Source organism: Mixophyes fleayi, chromosome 1, assembly GCF_038048845.1.
Source record: "Mixophyes fleayi isolate aMixFle1 chromosome 1, aMixFle1.hap1, whole genome shotgun sequence".
In the NCBI taxonomy this organism is placed as follows: domain Eukaryota; kingdom Metazoa; phylum Chordata; class Amphibia; order Anura; family Limnodynastidae; genus Mixophyes; species Mixophyes fleayi.
The window spans coordinates 44,078,248-44,100,149 of NC_134402.1; the positions used below are offsets into that span (position 1 = coordinate 44,078,248).

Genomic DNA, 21,902 nt, shown 5'->3' on the forward strand with positions numbered 1-21,902 from the left:
GTCCAAAGCGGATATGCAGGATAACAACTGATAGTCAATAACAAGTATGCATATCGCTGCTGAGTAGAGAAGCTTGTTCAAACAGATATGCAGCGTAACGGCTAATAGTCTATAGCGGGTATGGATACCGCTGCTGAGTAGAGAAGCTTGTCCAAAGCGGATATGCAGGATAACAGCTGATAGTCAATAACAAGTATGCATATCGCTGCTGAGTAGAGAAGCTTGTCCAACGAGGATATGCAGGCACAGCAGGAGAGCTGAGACTGTAGCGGGTATGGGAACCGCAGGTGAGCAGAGCAGGAAACTGAAGATACGAGCAGGACACAGGAGACACCTTCAGAGACTCACAGGGAATGAGACTCAAGATCAGGCAACGATACCATGGCCACAGGTGCCTTAAATAGGGAGAGGTGATTGATCCACCAATTAGGTTAAAAGCAAAATCATAAGAGTTCATGGATGATGCGCATGCGCAGTCCATCAAGATGGCGGACGGCCGCGGCTCAGGACAGGCGCCGGCAGGAAGGATAGAGAACCACGCACCAGCGCAGAGGCACTCACGGTCCGGTGAGTTACATCCAGCATGATGGAGCACCTTGAAATAAGGCAAAAGTCATAACTAAGTGGTTCAGAAATCAAAACATCAAAATTTTGGGCCCATAGCCAGTAAACTCCCCAGACCTTAATCCGATTAAGATTCTTGTGGTCAATCCTCAAGAGGCGGGTGGACAAACAACAACCATCAAATTCTGACAAACTCCAAGCATTCATTAGGGTGGCCATCAGTCAGTATGTGGCCCAGAAGTTGATTGACAGCATGTCAGGGTGAATTGCAGAGGTCTTCAAAAAAAAGTGTCAACACTGCAAATATTCTTTGCATAAACTTAAAGTAGGTAATTGTCAATAAAAGCCTTTGACAATTATGAAATGCTTGTAATTCTACTTAAGTATACCATAGCAACATATGACAAAAAGGTCTAAAAACACTGAAGTGGCAAAGTTTGTGAACACCAATCTTGTGTCATTCTCAAAACTTTTGACCATGACTGTACGCATCTTGAGTACAAGATATAATACAGTATTGAAGACATTTTGCTATGAATAAATGAGTAAATTGGTAAGTTGCTCTACAATATATATATATATATATATATATATATATATATATATATATATATATATATATAGTGGCCCAGTGGGAGTGCAACAAATTGTGTTGTTAGGTCATTGCTATTGTGTTCTGTGTATAAGAATTAGCATTCTCCCTACACCATCTAACGTTGCCTCTTCCCGAGTAATACGGCGCTCTCAGTGTATCTGTGTGGTGTCATTATTATGAATAAGCATTCTCCGAGTACAATCCCTGCTTGCAGCACTGTCCCATCCTACAGGAGGGATTCTGGGAGTAGGCGGGTCAGTCCATGCAATGGCTGCCTCCAGATACTGTGTGTGTACACTCTCCCTGTGATAGTAAGTTTCCAGGTCATACATTACACCAGTGTGTTTGTTGTGGTGACATATTGCTGTGTGCACGCCGGTGGTGGATGGGACTGGCTGTCTGTACGTCTCCATGCACAGAGATCAGCATTAACTTACACAGGAGCTTTCCCTTCATGGAGATGGTGATCTGATGGTGGCAGAGTGCCCGCTGGGAACCCATAGTGCCCACCCTGGCAGAGGGCACCAGTCACGATGAGGGACACCGAGGAGAAGCAGAAGATTATAGAGGTCAGTGTGAGGGACTGGATGATTGTACTCTTAGTATATACAATGTATCACCGCAGCCTGTAAGGCAGTCACAGTTCTTATAGTTATGATACATATAGGGTTACTGTAAGGCAGTCACAGTTCTTATATGCTTATAGTTATGGATACATATAGGGTTACTGTAAGGCAGTCACAGTTCTTATATGCTTATAGTTATGGATACATATAGGGTTGCTGTAAGGCAGTCACAGTTCTTATATGCTTATAGTTATGGATACATATAGGTTTACTGACAAAATGCTAAGTTGTTGTGCTTTTTTTTATTCGGCTGTGGTTGCTGGCAGTGCAGGGATTACACTTCATCCCCAGCAATGAAGGGGTTACAGGGTGCTTGTTGTGGGAGGGGTCTGTGTATAACTGTTGTTAGGTTGGTGCTAAACAGAAACCAACTGTACCATTGCTGGAGACCTGTCCATTAGGACATTAGCTGCATGCTAGTATGGTATACTACTCATTAATTCATTTTTAACTTAATCTGTATTCAGCAATGTTTGGTGCTTTTAGTCTTATCCTCAACCTTGTGGGTGCATCAAACATATTTCAGGGGCAACTTGAAGCTGTTTAACTCAAAGGTTGCTATTATTATTATTTTATTATTAACCTTTATTTATAAAGCTGCAACACCCTGTACATGAAGGGGATACTAATAAAAATCAATAACTTTCAATAATGGCCCCCTCCAGTCTAAGAGATGTGAGGGACTATTGATAAATAACCCTAAACAATAAATGTTATACATACATTTCCCACACCGATTTTATTTTTATATTAATAAACAATTATAGACAAGAGATGTTATTTTGTGTACGTTGACATATATTGGTGGGTGTTTTGGTAAAATAAATGTAAGTTTTGTGGAATAGTTTGGGAAGCTCAGTACTGTTCGTGTGTTATAATCATTTTTAAACACATGGTGTAAAATGTAAAGCATTCTCAACATGGAAATAAATCATATGGATTTTCGTCTTTTTTTTTTTTGGTAGTATCAAAATGATAAAATTGTAACTCAAAATCCTGAAAATGATTTCTACAAAGATCTGTACTTTTGCATACAATACAATCAGAAAAGAAATGTAGTTATAGACGGTACATCTGGTCTGGGCATCTGTCATCTTTGGTAAATGGACTTTAGTTTTCATATAACCTGCAACATAATTACTGCTTAATGAAAGGGAATCTGCTGATAGCTCTTTTGATGGTACTTCAGATATCCAGTTTGAGGGAGTTTTACACTTTTCCTCCACCTCTCAGTTTGATCTTGAATATTATTATTGAATATTAATCATCCATGGTATGGGGCAGGCCTGGCCAATGTGTAGCTCTCCAGGTGATGTGAGACTACAAGCCCCAGCATGCTTTGCCAGTAGATAGCCAGCCGATAGTTGGCAGGGTATGCTGGGACTTGTGGTTTCACATCACCTGGAGAGCCACAGGTTGACCAGGCCTGTCAGTTCTTTTATCTGTTTTATATCCTATCGGCCACACCTTATATTCTCTGCTTTATACCATATGTTTCACATGGCCTCCACAGAAAATAAGACTGAACGCCCTTGTTATGCACCAGTATGCTGCAAAGTTGTTTATTTTTGTTTCCACTTATACATGTAAGTGGACATTCTCTATCATGTCGTATTTTAAAAGCAACAAGCGCCAATGGTTGCTGGATGGAAACCTCTCTCTGCATAATTGAATTGTGCCTATGTCGGCCTTCGGCTGGGTACACACTATAGAAAATTTCTACAGATGCGACATCTTAATGATTTTACCAGCAAACCTCCCACTCAACATGCCGATTCATATGTACACACTATACACGTTTTACCGTCAGATCTGTGCTCTTCATCTGTCATAACCATCGGCTGAAAAGATGTTGACTCTGCACACTGCATAGAGATCTGTGGACACTGGTGGTCCTGAGTGCATACACACTGCAGGATTGGAACAACATTGTTCCATCGTTGCACAAGATTGTTAGTCAGATTTAAAAATCAAATGATACGATACAATGCTTTTTGGAATGATCGTTCATCGTTGCAGTGTACATACTAATGCGATATCGGACCGAACGATCATTTATCGTTTGATTGGCCCGATAATTGGCGGAAAACACTATAGTGTGTACCCAGCCTTACTCCTAACTTTCAAATACTGGTGGGAAATATGGTCATCCAGACTGGTGGAAAATGTAATTGTTCTTTATAGCCTGAAATGCTTGTTTAGCTAACACTAACTCGCTGATATGTTAGTAATAAATTAATATAATACATTTAATCAAAGAAAGAGTCAAATCTGTAATGAGATTAAAGGCAATGAGCGAAGGTTTGAGGGCCACACATGCAGGGCTTGCAAATGTATCAGGTACAGAGATAGGATAAGGTGGAAAACTTATCCTGATAGGACAGATTGATGTTGCCAACGTCATTTCACAGACTTCCAAACCTTGCTTAAAGGGTTTCTCAACCCTCACAGTATAAAGCTCTTTCCCTGTATGTGACGAAACCAGCTTGATATCACCTCAACCAGTCTGTCCCTCGTTTCTCCAAAAATGTTTAGCTTTACAACATGTACTTTTTATAGTCCTGTTTATATTCTCCAGCTCACCAGAGTACAACTGCAGCGTCTAATTACATGTGGATAAGGGGACATTGTAGCTCATTGTAAATATGTATATTGTTGATATTGCGGTGAAGCTGTTAATCATTGTTCTTAAAGTGAAGGCAAGTGGGTTATGGATAAGGATTAAGTTACAGGACATAGGTGAGGGGCTGACTGCTATTCTATATCTGGAGGTGGGGAAGGCCAGTTAGTATCCATTATCCTCCACAGGACTGGGCCAGACATTCTGTCAGGGGCACAACAGAAGAGCTACTGTGACAGGACAGCTCATCTCCATTCTCCCTCCAAGCCCTTGATCCAGCACCCACCAACGTTTTACAGGGAGAGAGCCAGGGGTTTGCCCAGGGAGGGATAAACACTGTGGAATATTTGACCCTAGATATAAAGAGCCACTGCAGGGGAGGAGGAATTTTCATTCTGAGGATTGATAGCTGGAAGCTGCAGAGTGGCTAGTTTTGAATTGCCGTTCTCTACTAGTGGACTACATCTGCAGATCCATGGGTTAAAGTCAGGACAGCCAGGTGACTGTAACTCCTTAAGCTAGTGGGGTAAGGGACAGATAATGTGCTAAACCTGCCTGGCATTTCTTTACTGTGTGTACATAATATTATAGTGATTGGTTTTATTACAATAAATGTATTGTTTTACTTTATAACTGTATTTGCCTGAGTGACTATAGGGGCATTAGATGGTATTCGGGTAGGCTTCCCTGGCATAGTAAGGCACCCAGCCAGTGTGAAGTGGGTAGAATTGGGCCAGAAAACCTGGTATCTTCACACTGTATTTGACAGCAATATGGATATAAAATATTTGTAGGGGAAGGCATATGTTTTCACACTGATTGGCTGCCTATAACTTGTGATCGAATCACCTTTGGCCTGCTCCCAAAATATTACACCCCGATCGCTGCCAAATACAGTTATCGTGAAGGCAATAACGTTTTAATCTGGTTAGTTGCAGGAACTTTAATTTGCTGGAACTACAGATGTTCATGGAGAAATAAGGTGGATATACATCCAGTACGGTATATTTGTGTTTCTTTAGCATGGCATACTCTGACATTTTATCGCTATATATGACCACGGCAGTTGATATAGGAGTAATATTTTGCAGATTTCTAGAAAGGTTAGAAAACAAATAAAATAAAGACAAAAGGACTATAAGGGGGAGATTCAATTCTGCGCTCGGTGTCTCTGGAACTTCCGCCGAGACACGCCCATGTTATGGTAGGAATGTCCATTAATTTTGCCTCGCACCCCATAGAGGAGTAATGACCACAGATTTGTACTGTAATTGCCAGCAATGTGTGCAGCCGGACATCGCGGTGATGTCCATGCACCACATTGCTAGCATTTGAATCTACGCCCCCATCCACCCAAGATTCAAGATTTATTTCAGTAAATAGCGTTTACTTGCAGCTTTGACCTTTTTATAGCAGCTGTTTATGGTCTTATTTATACTACGTTACACATTTGCAATTCATGCCATGTTTTTAAGACCCCATAACCTTCCCCAGGGGAAGGCTGGTAGAATTTAAATCAGACAGATCTCTGGGTGAGGTTTGAAGGGAATGGTGTCATTCTACATGATGAAATTCATATGGAATTTTACAGTTAATTCTACATCTGTAAATGGTGAAATGTATTCACATGTCTCTGTGCAGTCAGCAGAAGACTGTGTGACTCCCCGTATTCTCCCCTGAAGCCAATCCCGACCTCTGATCAGACACTTCCTGAAGAGCTGGGTTCACTTTGCAGACTTTGGCTTTGTAACCCTGAGGAGAAAAAACAAGTCCTAATATATCACTTGTCTATAACATTTCATGTTTGGGTTTATAACACAGAGTAATGTGTATGTGTACTTAGAAGAGCCGGTTCCTTGTACATTACCAATAAGTCAAAGATTTAAAGTGGAGCTGTCATTATGTGGACTGGACCAATATTCAGCAATCCTCAAATCTTTAAGAGCTAATGACATCAATGAGACACTTGTGTTGAGATGGGTTCACTTTAACATTTGAGTGATCTGAAAGGAAGGAACCTTTATATTGTTGGCTATATAAGTAAGAGAGACAGTATAATATATCCCTGTGATTAATATTTTTGATTCCATTGTCCAAGTTGCGAACTCATACTTGCTGACTCTTCTGGAATGTCCGAGAGACTCCAGAAATGGTGGGTGATGTCCCATACTCCCCAGGGAGCTCGGTAATCTTCCTGAAACTGGATTGAAAAAGCGGTGGGTGGAGCTAGCACGGAGGAAATACTAGGGAGAAAAATTAGTAATCAAAGTGAGTAGTGTGTAAACAAAGAATACACCTTTTCCTTAGCACTTGTGCAAACTCCTTCATTAATAAAAATTCAAGTACTTTAGAACAATGCAGATTTCTGCTCGCGACAGAAATCGAGCAAAAATCAGCATTGAAATTACCGTAGTAACTGTAATAATGTGCAGCAATTACAGTACGAATGGTAATTGTGTGCACCCCGCCTTGTTCTTTAGAACAACGCAGGGAATTGAATTCCCCCCAGTGTTATGCACAGGTTCTCAATCATTCACTGCTACATATTATTAGTCTGATTCAGTTTAAATATATTGACAAGGCATCACCTGGGTTAGCTGCTCTGCTGTATCTGACAAGTGGAGTCCTCTTTACTGCGTGCTAATAGACTGCTTCTACTTTTGCCAGTTATTTCCGGTTAGCGCAATAACCTCAGGCAAATTAGTCTCCATATGTTCCATCTGGTGCTGCTGGACACGCCCCTGGGTGGCATTAGCTGTGCCCGCAGGTTGAGCTAGTCATGCACCTTGGGTAGAGCAGGGCACGTCCCCTTTGGCAGTTGTTCTATAAATGCTTAGAAATAAAAGTTCATGCTCCTCACTATAACTTTGGATAATGGCATTAGAAGAATAAAACATTTGTTATTTTAAAAGCAGTATGCTTGTGCAGAGAATATGGGGATATTCTCAATTCTCACAGCACACAAGTGACATCTTTGTCCAATACATTAAATTGGTCTAAGTAAGCTACATTGCCTAGAGCAGGCTTTGCTAACCTGTAGCATTCCAGGTGTTGAGAAACTACAAGCCCCAGCATGCTTTGCCAATATATAGCCGCTTATTGCTGGAAGGGTATGCTGGGACTTGTAGTTTCGCAACACCTGGAGTGCCACAGGTTAGCCAAGCCTGGCCTAGAGAGTTAACAAAGGCAGAAACTGCACATATGTGACTGTATATGAAACAAGGATTGTACTACTCCAAGTGCAGAGGAATCGGTTTGGCATCTTGCAGGAATTCATTCAGTTCATGACTGTACCCCAGAAAAAGCTGCTTAATGCCTTAATAATGCACATAGGGGGGACACGCAGACATCGGTGACCTGGAAAGCAGTATGAAAGTAGCTGACTATTATGTAACTCTCATAAAGACACAGGTGGCATGTTTTCATGACAGCCCAGGTAGGGTTGTCTGTTACCTTTGTGCTAGGAAGAGAACACTACATCATTGTTGAATGATAGCTCACATATTAGAGAAATATTTTTTTATTTTTTTTAAAAAATACAGTCCAGCAATAAATGCCATATCTCACAATAGAAATGAGACTAATAAGAAACTACGGAAAGAAATAAGGAAGGGAAAAATAGTTGCAGAAATAAGAGATTAGTTGTTAAGTTTACTGCAAAATAAATACAGTGAAAATATATTTTGTATTGAAAGGATATAATGCTGTAAACTTTGTGTTTCTTTAATGATAATTACTGCATCTGGAGTATACATGTATGACAGGTAGTTACAACTTTGCCTTTCATCAAAATATTCATATTACAATAAAACTTTGTTCATTAAACATTACAGACATATATACATTTTGGTCTGGTAAGCCCTAAAAATCAGAATTCTTTAAATCGAGTCTGTACAAGTGATTGTGTAGTGTTAGAAATAGCAGTACAACATCTGTTACTCATAGATGTGAATACAGGCCACTGGTTAGTCTACCCTTTACTTACCTATGGCTCACTCCACTAATGTGTAATGTTATTTCCTCAGGAGCTTATGGACAAGGATGACGATGCCCAGGTGGAGCGCCTGAAAAAGACGTTGAAAACACAGCGGCAGAGAAGGAAGAAGGCGGTAAGATTTTTGGGGATATTTATGCAAACAATGCTGTTGCCCATAGCGACCTATCACATTGTAGCTCTCATTTTTGTAGTGCAGGTTAGAAAATGAAAGCAAACATCTCATTGGTTGTTATTGGCAACACCACAGTTTTCCTGTAAATAAGTTTTCATATATTTACCTCCTGTCACTGGAGTTACATTTTTATTGCCAATTAATTAATTAGGCTTTTTTATGTTATTATACCGCTTTCATACTGCCGCCCCGGCAATATCCCGGGTTTTTCAAGCCAAGTTTTTGCCGGGGCTCGGAGCGTCCCAGCTCAGAAACACCATTCACACTGCACCTCGGACCTGGGAATTTCCCGGGTTGACCCCATTCATACTGCACAAGTCTGTGCCCTGGCAATTTGTGGGAGTCATCACCAGAGCAGTTTTCATTGGCTGAAAACATTTTTTTTTTTTTGTAATAGTCTGCTTTTCTGCTGTTTTGTCCATAAAGATGTGTGAGCAGGCCCGGCGCTCCAATTAGGCAAGGTTAGGCAATTGCCTAGGGCGCCGGGACCTGCAGGGCGCCTCGAAATGAAAAAAAAACGGAAATCCACGGGGAGGAGAGGAGGGAAGGGGCTATGAATCTTACCTGCATGAAGCTGCTCCTCTCTGCTCTGTCTTCTCCCCTCCGCTCACTGACAGTGACAGGCCGTGGTGATGATGATGTCATCATCACGGCCCGACAGTGTCTGTGAGTGGAGGGGAGAAGACAGAGCAGAAAGGAGCAGCTTCATGCAGGTAAGTTAAAGAAAGGTGTGGGGAGGGGTGGGGAGAGAAGCGCAGCGGCGATCTTCACACGGGGGGGGCGGCGATTTTCACACGGGGGGGGTTTTCACACTGTGCCTAGGGCGCCAAGGACCCTAGCACCGGCGCTGTGTGTGAGTGTATCTTATAAGATATTTTAATTTTTATTGTTCCATTGTATCATTTGTAAACAATCGGACATTTCTTCAGTGTTTCCACCAATTCCGTTCTGTACTGCTCACCGCTCCGTACTTTACTTTAGTCACCTATGTAAAGAATGTGCGACCTTTCTCTTTCGTTTGTTTCTTATAGTGTGGATGATAGAAGTAGTTGTTTCAGTCCATACTGTTGTTTTCCTCTCGAGTTTTTTTTTCCTGGTTTTATGTATGCAGTTAATGTAAATATTGTGAGCATTACAGGTCAGACAGCCAATCAGCTTGTTTTCTGTGCAACCCGGGTTGAAAAACCCGGGTTGCACCATTCATAGTGCAGGCAACCCGGGTCCGACCCGGGAATTACCCCTCGATAAATCCCGGGTTGAAGACCTGGGTTTTTAGACCCGGGATTTTTGACTTGTACCATTCATACTGCACCAAGACCCGGGTCGTTTGAGCTCGCCCCGGCAAATACCCGGGATTTTGGTGCAGTATGAATGGGGTATAATTGAATCCGAACAGCAAGTAGAACAGCTACAATTGGAAAAGGCTCTTTAACAACAAAATAAGAATTAAAAAAAAAAAATGATGATCACTGAAATTTTTCATTTTCTTTTAAAAGGTAAATCTTTGATTTAAATCCATAAAATAATTACCAAGATTCGACCTACACCGAAAAGTAAATAACTGAAAATTAATGTTTTTTGCTACCACATAAAAGTTAGGAGACATTAACTAGGAGAAGATTGAAAGTAGATTAAGCATTGTGTGGTTGCGACAGGGGTTGACCGAGGGCATCGGTGCCAGGGGCTGGGGGATGACTGGGCATCGGTGCCAGGGGCTGGGGGATGACTGGGCATCGGTGCCAGCGGCTGGGGGATGACTGGGCATCGGTGCCAGCGGCTGGGGGATGACTGGGCATCGGTGCCAGCGGCTGGGGGATGACTGGGCATCGGTGCCAGCGGCTGGGGGATGTCTGGGCATCGGTGCCAGCGGCTGGGGGATGACGGGGCATCGGTGCCAGCGGCTGGGGGATGACGGGGCATCGGTGCCAGCGGCTGGGGGATGACGGGGCATCGGTGCCAGCGGCTGGGGGATGACCGGGCGGCGGTGCCAGCGGCTGGGGGATGACCGGGCGGCGGTGCCAGCGGCTGGGGGATGACCGGGCGGCGGTGCCAGCGGCTGGGGGATGACCGGGCGGCGGTGCCAGCGGCTGGGGGATGACCGGGCGGCGGTGCCAGCGGCTGGGGGATGACCGGGCGGCGGTGCCAGCGGCTGGGGGATGACCGGGCGGCGGTGCCAGCGGCTGGGGGATGACCGGGAGTCGGTTCCAGCGGCTGGGGATGACTGGGCGGTGGTGCCAGTGGCTAAGGATGACTGACTGGCCATGTCAATGACCGTTCTGCTCATATGTTTTTAATTTAAAACATTTTTCAGTTTGACTAGCTTCTAGGATATAAATGGTAGATTTAATTGTGCCACTTCCTCCTAATTACCTGCCACTTGTTTTGGAAGGCAGATTAGGATTTGTCGGAAAAAGGTGGTTTTGCTTGTTTCCTCTTAGAAGCCATATTCGAGCTTAAATCTTGAGAACAGTTTCCTGTTCTACTTGTGATTATGGCTATAATAAAAGTCTATAGTGGAGCTAGCAGAAATGGTGTAAAATGCTTTGTTACTGATTGTTGTTCTGTCTCTTCAGCTGATAGAGAATGCCAGAGATGCACATGAAGATGATCTAGTGGAAGAGATCGGGACTGTAACACAAGGACAGCGCAGTGAGTACAGCCTCAAGGTCAAAACCAGGAATGTTTGGCTTCAGCTGAACATTTTTCTCCAAATAGTGATGTCTGCATCCATTCAGATGAGAGGCCATGCAGAGTGTTGGAAGGGCAAGCAGGGATAAAATTGAAAAATAAACTTAATTGAAACTATTTTAAAACATATGTTACTATCATACCAAAGCATATGTTTCTCACCCGTAGTCTGGATATGGTTAGAAAAGAAGATTTGGCATCATCTCTCTGTACATTATCACACAAATCTCTAACTTCTAATTCTAAACAGTTAATTACCGTATTTGCCGGCGTATAAGACGACTGGGCGTATAAGACGACCCCCAACATTTCCACTGAAAATATAGAGTTTGATATATACTCGCCGTATAAGACTACCCCCTCTTTCGCAGAAAATAATGCATACAGAATTGCCCCTACATGTATCGTGACCCTGTATATAATGGTAGTACATGAGGTAACCTGATAGTGCCAAAAACAGTGTGGTAAGAACCACAAATCCGGAGAGTCTGTCCCAGATGTAAACAACACTGAACAAAGTGTAAATGGTCTATTGTACCTAAAAAAACACTGGAATGATAGTCGCTGGAACAGACCAGGGGGAACAGATAATCCAAACAGAGTCCGTTCACAAACCTGGGAAGGGTGGGTAGTGGGTAGTGCACTTACCTTCCTCCCCAGGTTGGATGGTCTGGATGCCTCAGTCTGACTCTCGAATACCCAGGTCCTGTTCCTCTGTTGGGATGTAAAAGTGCTGCGAGCTGCACATCCGTGCAGAGATCACTTCACGGCCGGAGATGGTAAGCTGGCGTGTTCGCGCATGCGCATATAGGCTGGTCAGCGCTTCAGTCTCCGTTGATATGCTGTCCCAAGTGCACCCGGCGTATAAGACGACCCCCCAACTAGGAGGCATGTTTTTTAGGGCAAAAAAGTCGTCTTATACGCCGGCAAATACGGTAGCTAAAAAAGCAGATAAACCCGCTTTTGAACAGTGATATGTAGCAGAGATAATCTCAGATAGAGGGCCACATATAGCCTAACTCTGATCTGTAGTATAATGTCTAATGTCCTCTGCAATCCTAAAGAGCAAATCCTTCATTCTGGAATCCTTTCAGGGTTTTAAGTTTTTGTTATTCAAGAGGTAATCAATCATCGTTGGGCAGCACGGTGGCCTAATGTTTAGCACCTCTACCTTACAGCACTGGGGTCATGAGTTTAATTCCCAACCATGGCCTTATCTGTGTGGAGTTTGTATGTTCTCCCCGTGTTTGTGTAGGTTTTCTCTGGTTGCTCCGATTTCCTCCCACACTCCCAAAAACATACAGGTAGGTTAGTTGGCTGCTATTAAAATTGACCTTAGTCTCCTTCGGTCTGTGGGTATGTTAGGGAATTTAGACTGTAAGCTCCTATGGGGCAGGGACTGATGTGAATGAGTTCTCTGTACAGCGCTGCGGAATTAGTAGCGCTATATAAATAGCTGCTGATGATGATTGCATATCATTAAGAGCTTGTGTGTGACTTGAAATCCTGGCCTTGACTGTTTATTTCTGGAAAAAGAGCTGGACAATCGTGGGCTAACTGCTGTGGCATGCATTTTTTTTTTCTGTTTGTGATGGAGAAGTGAGGAAATACTCCATCTTACTTTGCTTTTTAACAACGCTTCAGTGGGTAGCAAGGGAAAATTGTATTGAACCCCTTATGCCTCATGTAGGAAAGTTTACGGCTCATTTTTGGTATTAGTTGCACAGTTACTTTAATTTCTATAATTGCTTACACACATTGTCTGGGATTATATAATAGCTTAAGATGATTAGCAACATCCAACTAAAAATTATATATCAAACAGAGGTTTTGGGGGGTCTAGCAAGGCTCATTTTCATGACCACAGAAAAAATCTTTGTGGGGGCACAAGTTTACACAGCCTGTTTTTTTTATTGTTTTCTTGTGTGTGTGTTAAGTACATATTGTTTCTCTGTACTAGTGGGGATCATGTAAAACCAATGTTTTAAGTATAACCACATATGGATTCTTTCCAAACCAAATTTTTTCAATATATGAGAAATAAAATATTAAAATAACTTCATTATTTCAATCAATAGTGTTGAAAGCTAATAGAAAATAGATTGAGGCCAACTGTGTTCTGTAACCAAAACGTCAAATCTGTTTTAGGTTTGCCACCACTAAATGTCTCTGGTGCAAGGTCCAGCTTTGCAGAGTCTTCCATGAGAGAGCGCCTGAGAGAGAAACTAAAAGCTGGAAGGGTAAGGAGAATTCCATATGCTGGGGCTCCATCTGTTACGTGTTAGAATTGGTGGTGCACATTTCGGTCAGCAGTTGGTTAAAGAAATTGTTGTAGAGAAATATGTTGAACTGCGGAATGTAACAATGAAATAGTCTACTCTGAAAGGGACATCTTACAGAAATATTGGGGAGCTAGCAAATATTAATGAAACCTCCATCTAGGACAGTGTTGGCTAACCTGTGACACTCCAGGTATTTGTGAAACTACAAGTCCCAGCATACCCTTCCAGCAATAAGCTGCTATATATATATTGGCAAAGCATGCTGGGACTTGTAGTTTCACAACACCTGGAGTGTCACAGGTTAGCCAACACTGATCCAGGAGCTCTCTTTTCCTAATATACGATAGAAAGTAGAGAGGGAAGGGATCTTGGACTTATAGTTTCACAGGATATGAAGGTAAGCAGGCATACTGTAAGGAGTTTGTATGTTCTCCCCGTGTTTGCGTGGGTTTCCTCCAGGTGCTCCGGTTTCCTCCCACACTCCAAAAACATACTGGTAGGTTAATTGGCTGCTAACAAATTGACCCTCATCTCTGTCTGTCTGTATGTGTGTATATTAGGGAATTTAGACTGTAAGCCCCAATGGGGCAGGGACTGATGTGAGTGAGTTCTCTGTACAGCACTGCGGAATTAGTGGCGCTATATAAATAAATGGTGATGTTGATGATAGTTTGTGGTATACATGAAGATAGAGGTTATATTGTCACTTTATAGATCACTGGTAAGACCTCATCTCAAATTATGTGTACAGATGTGGAGACCCTATCTCCAAAAAGATAATTATATATATAAAAATTTTTATTGTAGAGAGGCTACTAAAATGGCGCATAAAAAAAAACTTCAAAAGCTGAACATGTACAGTTCCGAGGACAGAAGGAGCAATTTGATAAAAACTTTCATATATATCCATTTATTAATTGAATTCAAAAACAGGATTCTATGAATAAGCGGATTTCTAAAACAAGGGGTTGTAATTGGAAGGTAACAACATAAGAACAGAAAGGGTGGTAGATCCATGGAATCCACAGGAGATTACTGGTCCTCCCTGATCTCGCCTTAGGACACCTGGGATATGGTTTGACAGATGTACTGCCCAAGTCAAACTCCCACCTACCCGTCCTTGAAGCTTAGTGCTTTGTGGGGGCTTCTATTCATAGTAAAAGAATTCGGGACAAACATATTACTATTGTTAAGACCTAGATCTAAAATAAAAACAAAACACGCAAATTATATGCTATCAAATTTTTTTTTTCTCTATAACCCACCTCCCATTTCCTGTGAAGTCACCACGTCAAGGACATGTAAAAGTGACTTCTGCCTGAGTGATGGCTGTGAGTAAATTGCAGACACTGGATATTTGGATAATCACGTTAGTTGTTCAACCAGCTTTATAGACAACTATAAGTACCTTTCAAGTATCTACTAGCTGTCAGCCAGTAAAAAGTGACATGTTAGGCAGGTGAATATCTCTTAAACCATGGTTCCCAATGTTAGAATTGTATAATATGTTGTTACTTCTAATATATTCCATTAGTCATTGATAAGCCATTTGATCTGACCAGATCAGAGTCGCATCGTATCCGTAAGGTTTCTGTAGAAAATTCTTCAAGTGACTATAATTTATTGAATATTTATAGAATATTGAATTGAAATTTCACCAGACTAATAGGGTATATTTTCCCTTTAATGGCTTGCTGATCGCCTGCAGCCAGCCTGCTAGCATTATTGGATCCAGGTAAATTAGATATCATAAAAGCTGCTCTATTAAATCTAGTTTACACTGATTCATTTAGTGCTGGCAAAAGAAAGGCCCTTGAATCAAATCTGTCTCCCAAAGTTATAAAGAGGAATAAAACCTGCACAGCTTACATTAAAAGCTTTATCACTACCTCACATACATTTAGCTATTTGGTTTCATTATATTCAGGAGACCTAGCTGATTATATAGGTCACTTTTACATAAATTAATGGGCTGGGGCTTATTTACACTAACAGTGAAATAGTTACAATAAGCTGAATCTTGAAAAAAATGTTTTCTCCCTAATTTTGCCTATTTTTTCCTGTAAAACAGACTAATCGATATTTATTCCAACATGCTGTCAAAGGAAAGCCTTATCTCTTCCCAGAAAAGCTAAATGGTTTACTTCGGTCCATAAAAAAAAAAGTTATTTCCAATTTAGTGGTAGCACCAGGGGCTTAAAATTTTACTTGGTCATGAAAGGGGCAAAACCCTTTAGTCATGGATTGGTCATATATCCCCATTCTTATGAAAATCCATTTTTTGGTGTGTATGTGAAGCTGTTGTATTATGCTTGTGATGGATCTGGTGTCAGGAACCAGTCATGCTTCATACAGGCAGAAGTGGAACATAGTTAAACAAGCCCAGTGCTCTCCCCAGAAAATGTTGTCAGCTGGGTGGCATTAAGAAGTAGACTGGTGGGGGCAGTGTAATACTTTGCAATAATATTGAAAATTGTTGGAGATTATTGCCCACACCTGCCAGGACTGGTGATGGTGGTCTAACACACACTGCTGGCTGTAGTGCTCACATAGTGCCTGCTCTAATAGGAGAAACAATGCTTTGTTCTATTATAATAGAACTCTGTTGGGCTCCAAGAGCCGGGTGGCAAATAAAAAACAGCCGGGAAATAGGTGCTGGGGAAATCACTGAAACCAATGAGTACACTGTTAGTTAAGCAGAGTAGTAGATAGGGACAAGCCAGTTTGGTACACAAGTAGGTGGAAGCCAGTGGAAGCTGCTAGGGCATGGAAACTAGGGAACTTCTGGGATTTACTAAACTGCAGGTTTGAAAAAGTGGAGATGTTGCCTATAGCAACCAATCAGATTCTTGCTGTAATTTTGTAGAATGTACTAAATAAATGGTAGCTAGAATCTGATTGGTTGGTATAGGCAACATCTCCACTTTTTCAAACCCGTAGCTTAGTAAATATACCCCCAGGGCTTCCACTGACTGGCCACTGATTAGCAACATTAGTTAATTAGGAATCTCTGGAAATAGTCTCATAATAATTTCAGTTCAAAGAATAACTGTCTCAGTGGCAGAAAAACAAAACAATTTACCAGCAGTAAAACATATAGGGTTTGAGGACCCGGCAGGTTCAGTTCCTGAGAGGGGTCTTAGGCTCCTTCAGACCAGATGCAACTTCACTTCAGCCACGTAATTTACATAAGTATGCGATTCTCCAGAGGTCTCTGGACTGTTTCATCTCTTCCTTGTCATTACATCACACTCCTGAAACATAATAAATGCTGTCAGAACTCATTATATATTTAACGTTAACTGTATCCACCAAAGTTTCATCCAACCCAACATGCTGTCCTGACATTCCTGCAGAAGTGTGGACACATCCGATTTTCTTCCATAACGTTAATATTTTACATTTTCAGTCCAAAGCGGAAAGTATACTCCACCAGGAGTCACCAACTGTCTCACCGCGGAGCTTTACTAGAACCAGACATATAGACACGGTTACAAAGTTTGATGAAGAGGTACGTACATATACGTCTGCTATATTTATCTTCCTCTCTAGCCTCATAGCTTGAGGGTGAGTGCTGAATATACAGCTCTTAATCATGGCCATATTTATAGTTCTATGCTACATTGTGCAAATATATGTCCTAAGTGGGTATTGTTCTCATTTCCTTCTATGCAACGTTCCATTCTCCTTTAAAATAACTTAAAATAACAAGAAGAGTTAATCAAAACAGTAAATAAAAGTAAATCTAAATGTTCTATCACATGCATGTGCCTATGGTTAATAGAGAAAAACAAGCCCGCGCTCGGTATATCCCACATTATATATGGTACCAGCTGCTTGGCAATAAGCCCGCGCTCTGTATTTCCCATATTGTATGTGGTACCAGCTGCGTGGCAATAGAAATGCCCATATATGTGTACAAAGCAAAAAGACAGATATGCAGTGTAAAGGATAAGTGCTGACAACTGTGTGTGTCTAGCAAAATGAAAACATGAGGTATTAGTTCATATTTTAATCAAAAGATTTAAGCCTGCATCCCACGTCAAGGGTACCTCATTATATGCAGGTCCTACACTGACCTATATGCTTTAAACACCATTAAAATGCAGTTAAAATCAGATGCACTCACCTCCCAGGTATAGGGGTTTACATCTAGCAAAGGCTGGCTTGGGAGCCACACCCAAATGTGCCTTAAATAGGTTTAATAGACAGTATTTTGAAACAAAACCAGAGAAAATGGCCTATGGTAAATGCAGCATTGCTCCAATGCAGTCCTGGGCTTGCCATTAAGGTTGCCAAAGAATTCTTTAGCATTACTGATACAAATAAAACATAGAGATTAATGCCTACAGATACCACGAAACAATGTAGTCTGTGGTTGATTATCATGTGTTTTTTAGTACACAATATCTGTACGAAATAACATACAGTATTTGTAACCTCTGGATTTAATTATGCCCCCCCCCAGTCCAACGCTGCTACTATGTGATTGGGGTTTCCCAAGACAGCCTCTATTTTTGTCCCTGGAAATCATTGGCCTTTAATTTCTTGTCTCCAGCTTTCAGTGTCTCCCTTCATCCCAACCACACCACACCAGCCAAAGCTGCAGGGAAATGCCAGTCACCAGTGGTTGCTCTAATATCAGTGGCTGATGACGCTTCTACCTTACAGTAACCACACACTTACCCAATTACCGATTCCATTCCGCTACATCATGTATCAAGTGCACCACACATCTTACACTGTAAGCACATTTGGACAGAACCATCTTTACCTTCTGTTTCATGTCCTTGTGCATAATTTATTTGTATCATATTCCCCATAATGGATAGCGATGTGTAATATGCTGCTACTTTATAACTAAGAGATAATAATAACCTGTAGTGTCTGTTTTGGCAGAATCATTTATGGAAATTGGTCCCTGACACATTTTTGTGCAATTTTAAAGACAGAAGGACATGCTCAAATTAATTACAAAACATTTAAGTAAATCCCCTCCGGGAAATGTATACCATGTACAAAACCATGCTATAATAGTGCAAGCATGGATAAAATGTGACATGTCAAAAACAAGTTATTACTCAATCTGGTGTTCATAAAAAAACAAACCAAAGCCTGATGGGTATAACTATTAGCTCACACAGGATGAGCACGAATAGATATGATTAAATCACCATATCACATCTTCATCAGTGAAGAGGACTATGCTAGACTCTCCTGAGACTCATGTTTCACTTTCTGGTTTTCTGTGTGTGAAATCACTGGGAGCATACACATGTGTTTGGATACAGTGGATGACATGCTTACATAGAGCTGTGTTTAATGTATACAACCTTTTACATTCAACCTTATTGCTTGAGTATCCTTTGCTTAGTCTTTCCTTAGTACATACATATGCATAATTCACAGCCATTTCATTGAACGATATCAAGTGGGAAATGTGTTCCTACCATGAGAAAATAGGATGGTTTATCCAGACGAAACTCATATACAACTGATCACACTGGTTGGATTTTATGCACGGGTGATAGACAGTGCCCTGTAACGAATATAGCTGTGAGCAGAGCTGGATTATTCATTAGGCAACCCAGGCTTCTACCTACTGCCCAGCAGGCACATAGGGGCACTGATTACTCAAATTCTTTTTATGCATTTTTTTTTTTTAAGGGGAGAATTGGTCCCAAACCAGTATCTTGTCTAGGGATCTTTAGGCCTTAATCAGGTTCTGGCTGTGAGCTTGCCCGGCCTGTGATGAGTGAAGGGAGCCACTGATCAGGCCCCTTATTGGCCAATATGTGCAATTATTTGTCTCATGTTCCCAAAGCAGGAGGTCGTCCCGCTACAGAAAGTGAAAGATGTGGAAGCCCAGTTGAATTCAAGAGTAAGATTTCGCGATGCTGTCAGGTCGATTCAGAAAAAATCAAATGTGAGTTTTTTTTTATCTTTTTTATACTTTCATAGTTCATTCTTGTTTTTCTAAAACGTCTACTGGACGAGTAAAATGATCAGTTATTCATCGGTGTGATCATAACAATTTTCTGTAGTATAATACTTATAAACATTTGCACTTTTGAGCATCTAAAGTAAGGAATATAATTTAATAATCCTTATCGGTTAAAAAAATGTACTATGTTGACACAATATGATTTAATGTGTATTCTGTAAGAGGCCATTATTTTCTCATAAAATGAATAATTACTGCTATTGGTCTGGGGCATACAGGAAAACATATGGGGGGATTAGTCTTGTCAACAAACTTAGGTCATTATCACTCATTATACTGAAAGGCCAGGGACACAAACTCCTGCACGTTCCTTTCCTGGTCTGTTTGGGGTTTACACAGCTTTAATAGCAGTGATTTTATCGCAGGTCCCGGATGGATTTCCCACAGCTGAAGAATCATTCAACTTTTTCACGTCCAGCTTTGATCCAGAACCAGACGAAGCGCAGAACAAAAAGAATGCAGAAGACGTCCAATCAGAAGACGCTGCAGGAGAATCTAGTTCTAGGGTTCTGGACCAAGACCAGGCAGAGGATGGAGAGGGAGGAATGGTGTGTATATATAAGTGTATATATAAGCAATATCATTACAATATGAACAATGTTTCAATTCAAATACACCAAGCAAATACAAACTACATTACTGAGCTCTGTTGAGTTTCCCTGACTTGTTATGCTTTTATTCTCTGTAAAATGATGTTTTATTGTGGATGGGTTCCCCTTGCCTTAACGGGCACATATTGTGGGAACTGTTTTATTTGTTAAAGTATTGGTGATGTGCACCTTGTATAAAATATAGTAACGGGCGTTTACATATTTGTAAATTTTTTTTTAAAAAAAAAATACTTACCTTGCTGGTCCAGTGGGGATTGGTGCGCAGAGATCCTGGAACATAATTTGAATGGGAATTTTAAATGTACACCCGCCCAGCCAGACTTCGGGGAGCCAGGGTGGAGAGGAGGCTACTGCTTGTATAGACTACTGTCATATGTATGTTTATGGCTATAAAGTATAGTCTTCAGCTTTTTTTTTTATACATGCACTCCTCCAACTTTTACTAAATACATTACTTTATTCTTCTGTGCTTTCTATTTATGTATTTATTCACAAAACATAGTTCTTTATTTTTGCTGTCCTTGAAAACAGGACAGATCTGCTCTACTCTCTACATTGGAGACCATTGTATCCAGAGAGCGGCTTTGTGTCATATCCCAATGCTGCAAAATAAATAAATTTACCTGTTCATATAAAGTGATGGCTCAAAAAAAAGTACTTAAAGGGTGACTAAACCCCCAAATGTAAATGTTCATATTGTTCAGTGTTAAGCTGACTTTTCACTGCAGCTCTAATAAATAGTTTACTATTTTATCCCCATTACAGACATCTGTAACTCCTCCCATATCTTTAGGATGGTGTCAAAAATCAGAGCCTGAGTTACTGTAATGTTACTGGCCCTGCCCCTTTTTATGAATCAACCAATCCATGCTGTGCATTTACGTAAAGCAGGTCTGCCTAGATTTGTCACTGTCTGCTCCTCCCTCTGACACTTCACTTATCTAAAGTATATTATTCAGCTGTGTAATTTAGTCTTTGATGTTTTCTAATGTCAAATACTGGCTTTACGTGCTCTTTAAATTGACTGTAATATTAAAATTGGTATTTGATAAATTGGGTCTAGTACAGAGAAATGTACATGATAGACAATGTTTTGTTATGTCCCTGTGTAGACTATGAGCAAAGTTTTGAGGCTGTGTCTGTTACTTCTTTGACTGCTCTTCTGGCACAGAGAGTAAATCCTCCTTCCCAGGCCTCCCTCGGTCTTTCAAGTGCAGCAAGTCTCTAGTGTGGTCTTGTTTTCCTATATACATTTTGTGTTTCCTTTCTTCTGGAACTTGTAGTTCCTTTGGTGGGACAGGTAATGCTATTCTCAGGACAATGGTGCCAGATCCAGTGCCCACAAGACCTTGCCCTTGGTAGTGAACATCTACATGATTACTATGTGCAAATACATTAAGGGTCAATTCAGAAAACTTTCATGGGAACTTTTTACCCCAAGGACTATACACAGGACACGCGGTCACCCCCTAAGGTTAGAGGAGAGAAAATTTCACAAACAGCAAAAACAGGGATACGACCGTTAATCAAAATGAAGGATAGTAGTGGATATAGGGTAAAAATAGGACTGTAATATTGGGTATGGGGGATCTTCACAATTGAAACAGTTTGGCGGTTGGATCAATTTCAATTATTAGTGAGGGATCGCAGGAGATCCAAATAGGTTGAACTTGATGGACTGGTGTCTTTTTTTTCAACCTCATCAACTATGTTACTATGTTACATCTGCCCCATACCATGCTG

General features: G+C 41.2%; 1 protein-coding gene across 4 annotated transcripts in view; it reads left to right on the forward strand.

Moving 5' to 3' along the window:
- Positions 1-1,417: 1,417 nt before the first annotated feature.
- The window catches only part of CC2D2A (coiled-coil and C2 domain containing 2A), an 83,951-nt gene continuing 63,466 nt past the window's right edge, over positions 1,418-21,902 (forward strand). For 2 of the 4 annotated variants that reach the window (XM_075194678.1, XM_075194680.1), the window contains exons 1-7: positions 1,418-1,728; positions 8,431-8,514; positions 11,148-11,223; positions 13,411-13,502; positions 16,954-17,055; positions 19,372-19,470; positions 19,914-20,096. In XM_075194678.1, coding sequence (XP_075050779.1) covers positions 1,693-1,728; positions 8,431-8,514; positions 11,148-11,223; positions 13,411-13,502; positions 16,954-17,055; positions 19,372-19,470; positions 19,914-20,096 — 672 coding nt within the window. In that variant the 5' untranslated portion in view covers positions 1,418-1,692. Of the gene's footprint in view, positions 1,729-8,430; positions 8,515-11,147; positions 11,224-13,410; positions 13,503-16,953; positions 17,056-19,368; positions 19,471-19,913; positions 20,097-21,902 lie in introns of all 4 variants that reach the window. The other 2 variants (XM_075194677.1, XM_075194679.1) reach the window with 2 other exon arrangements.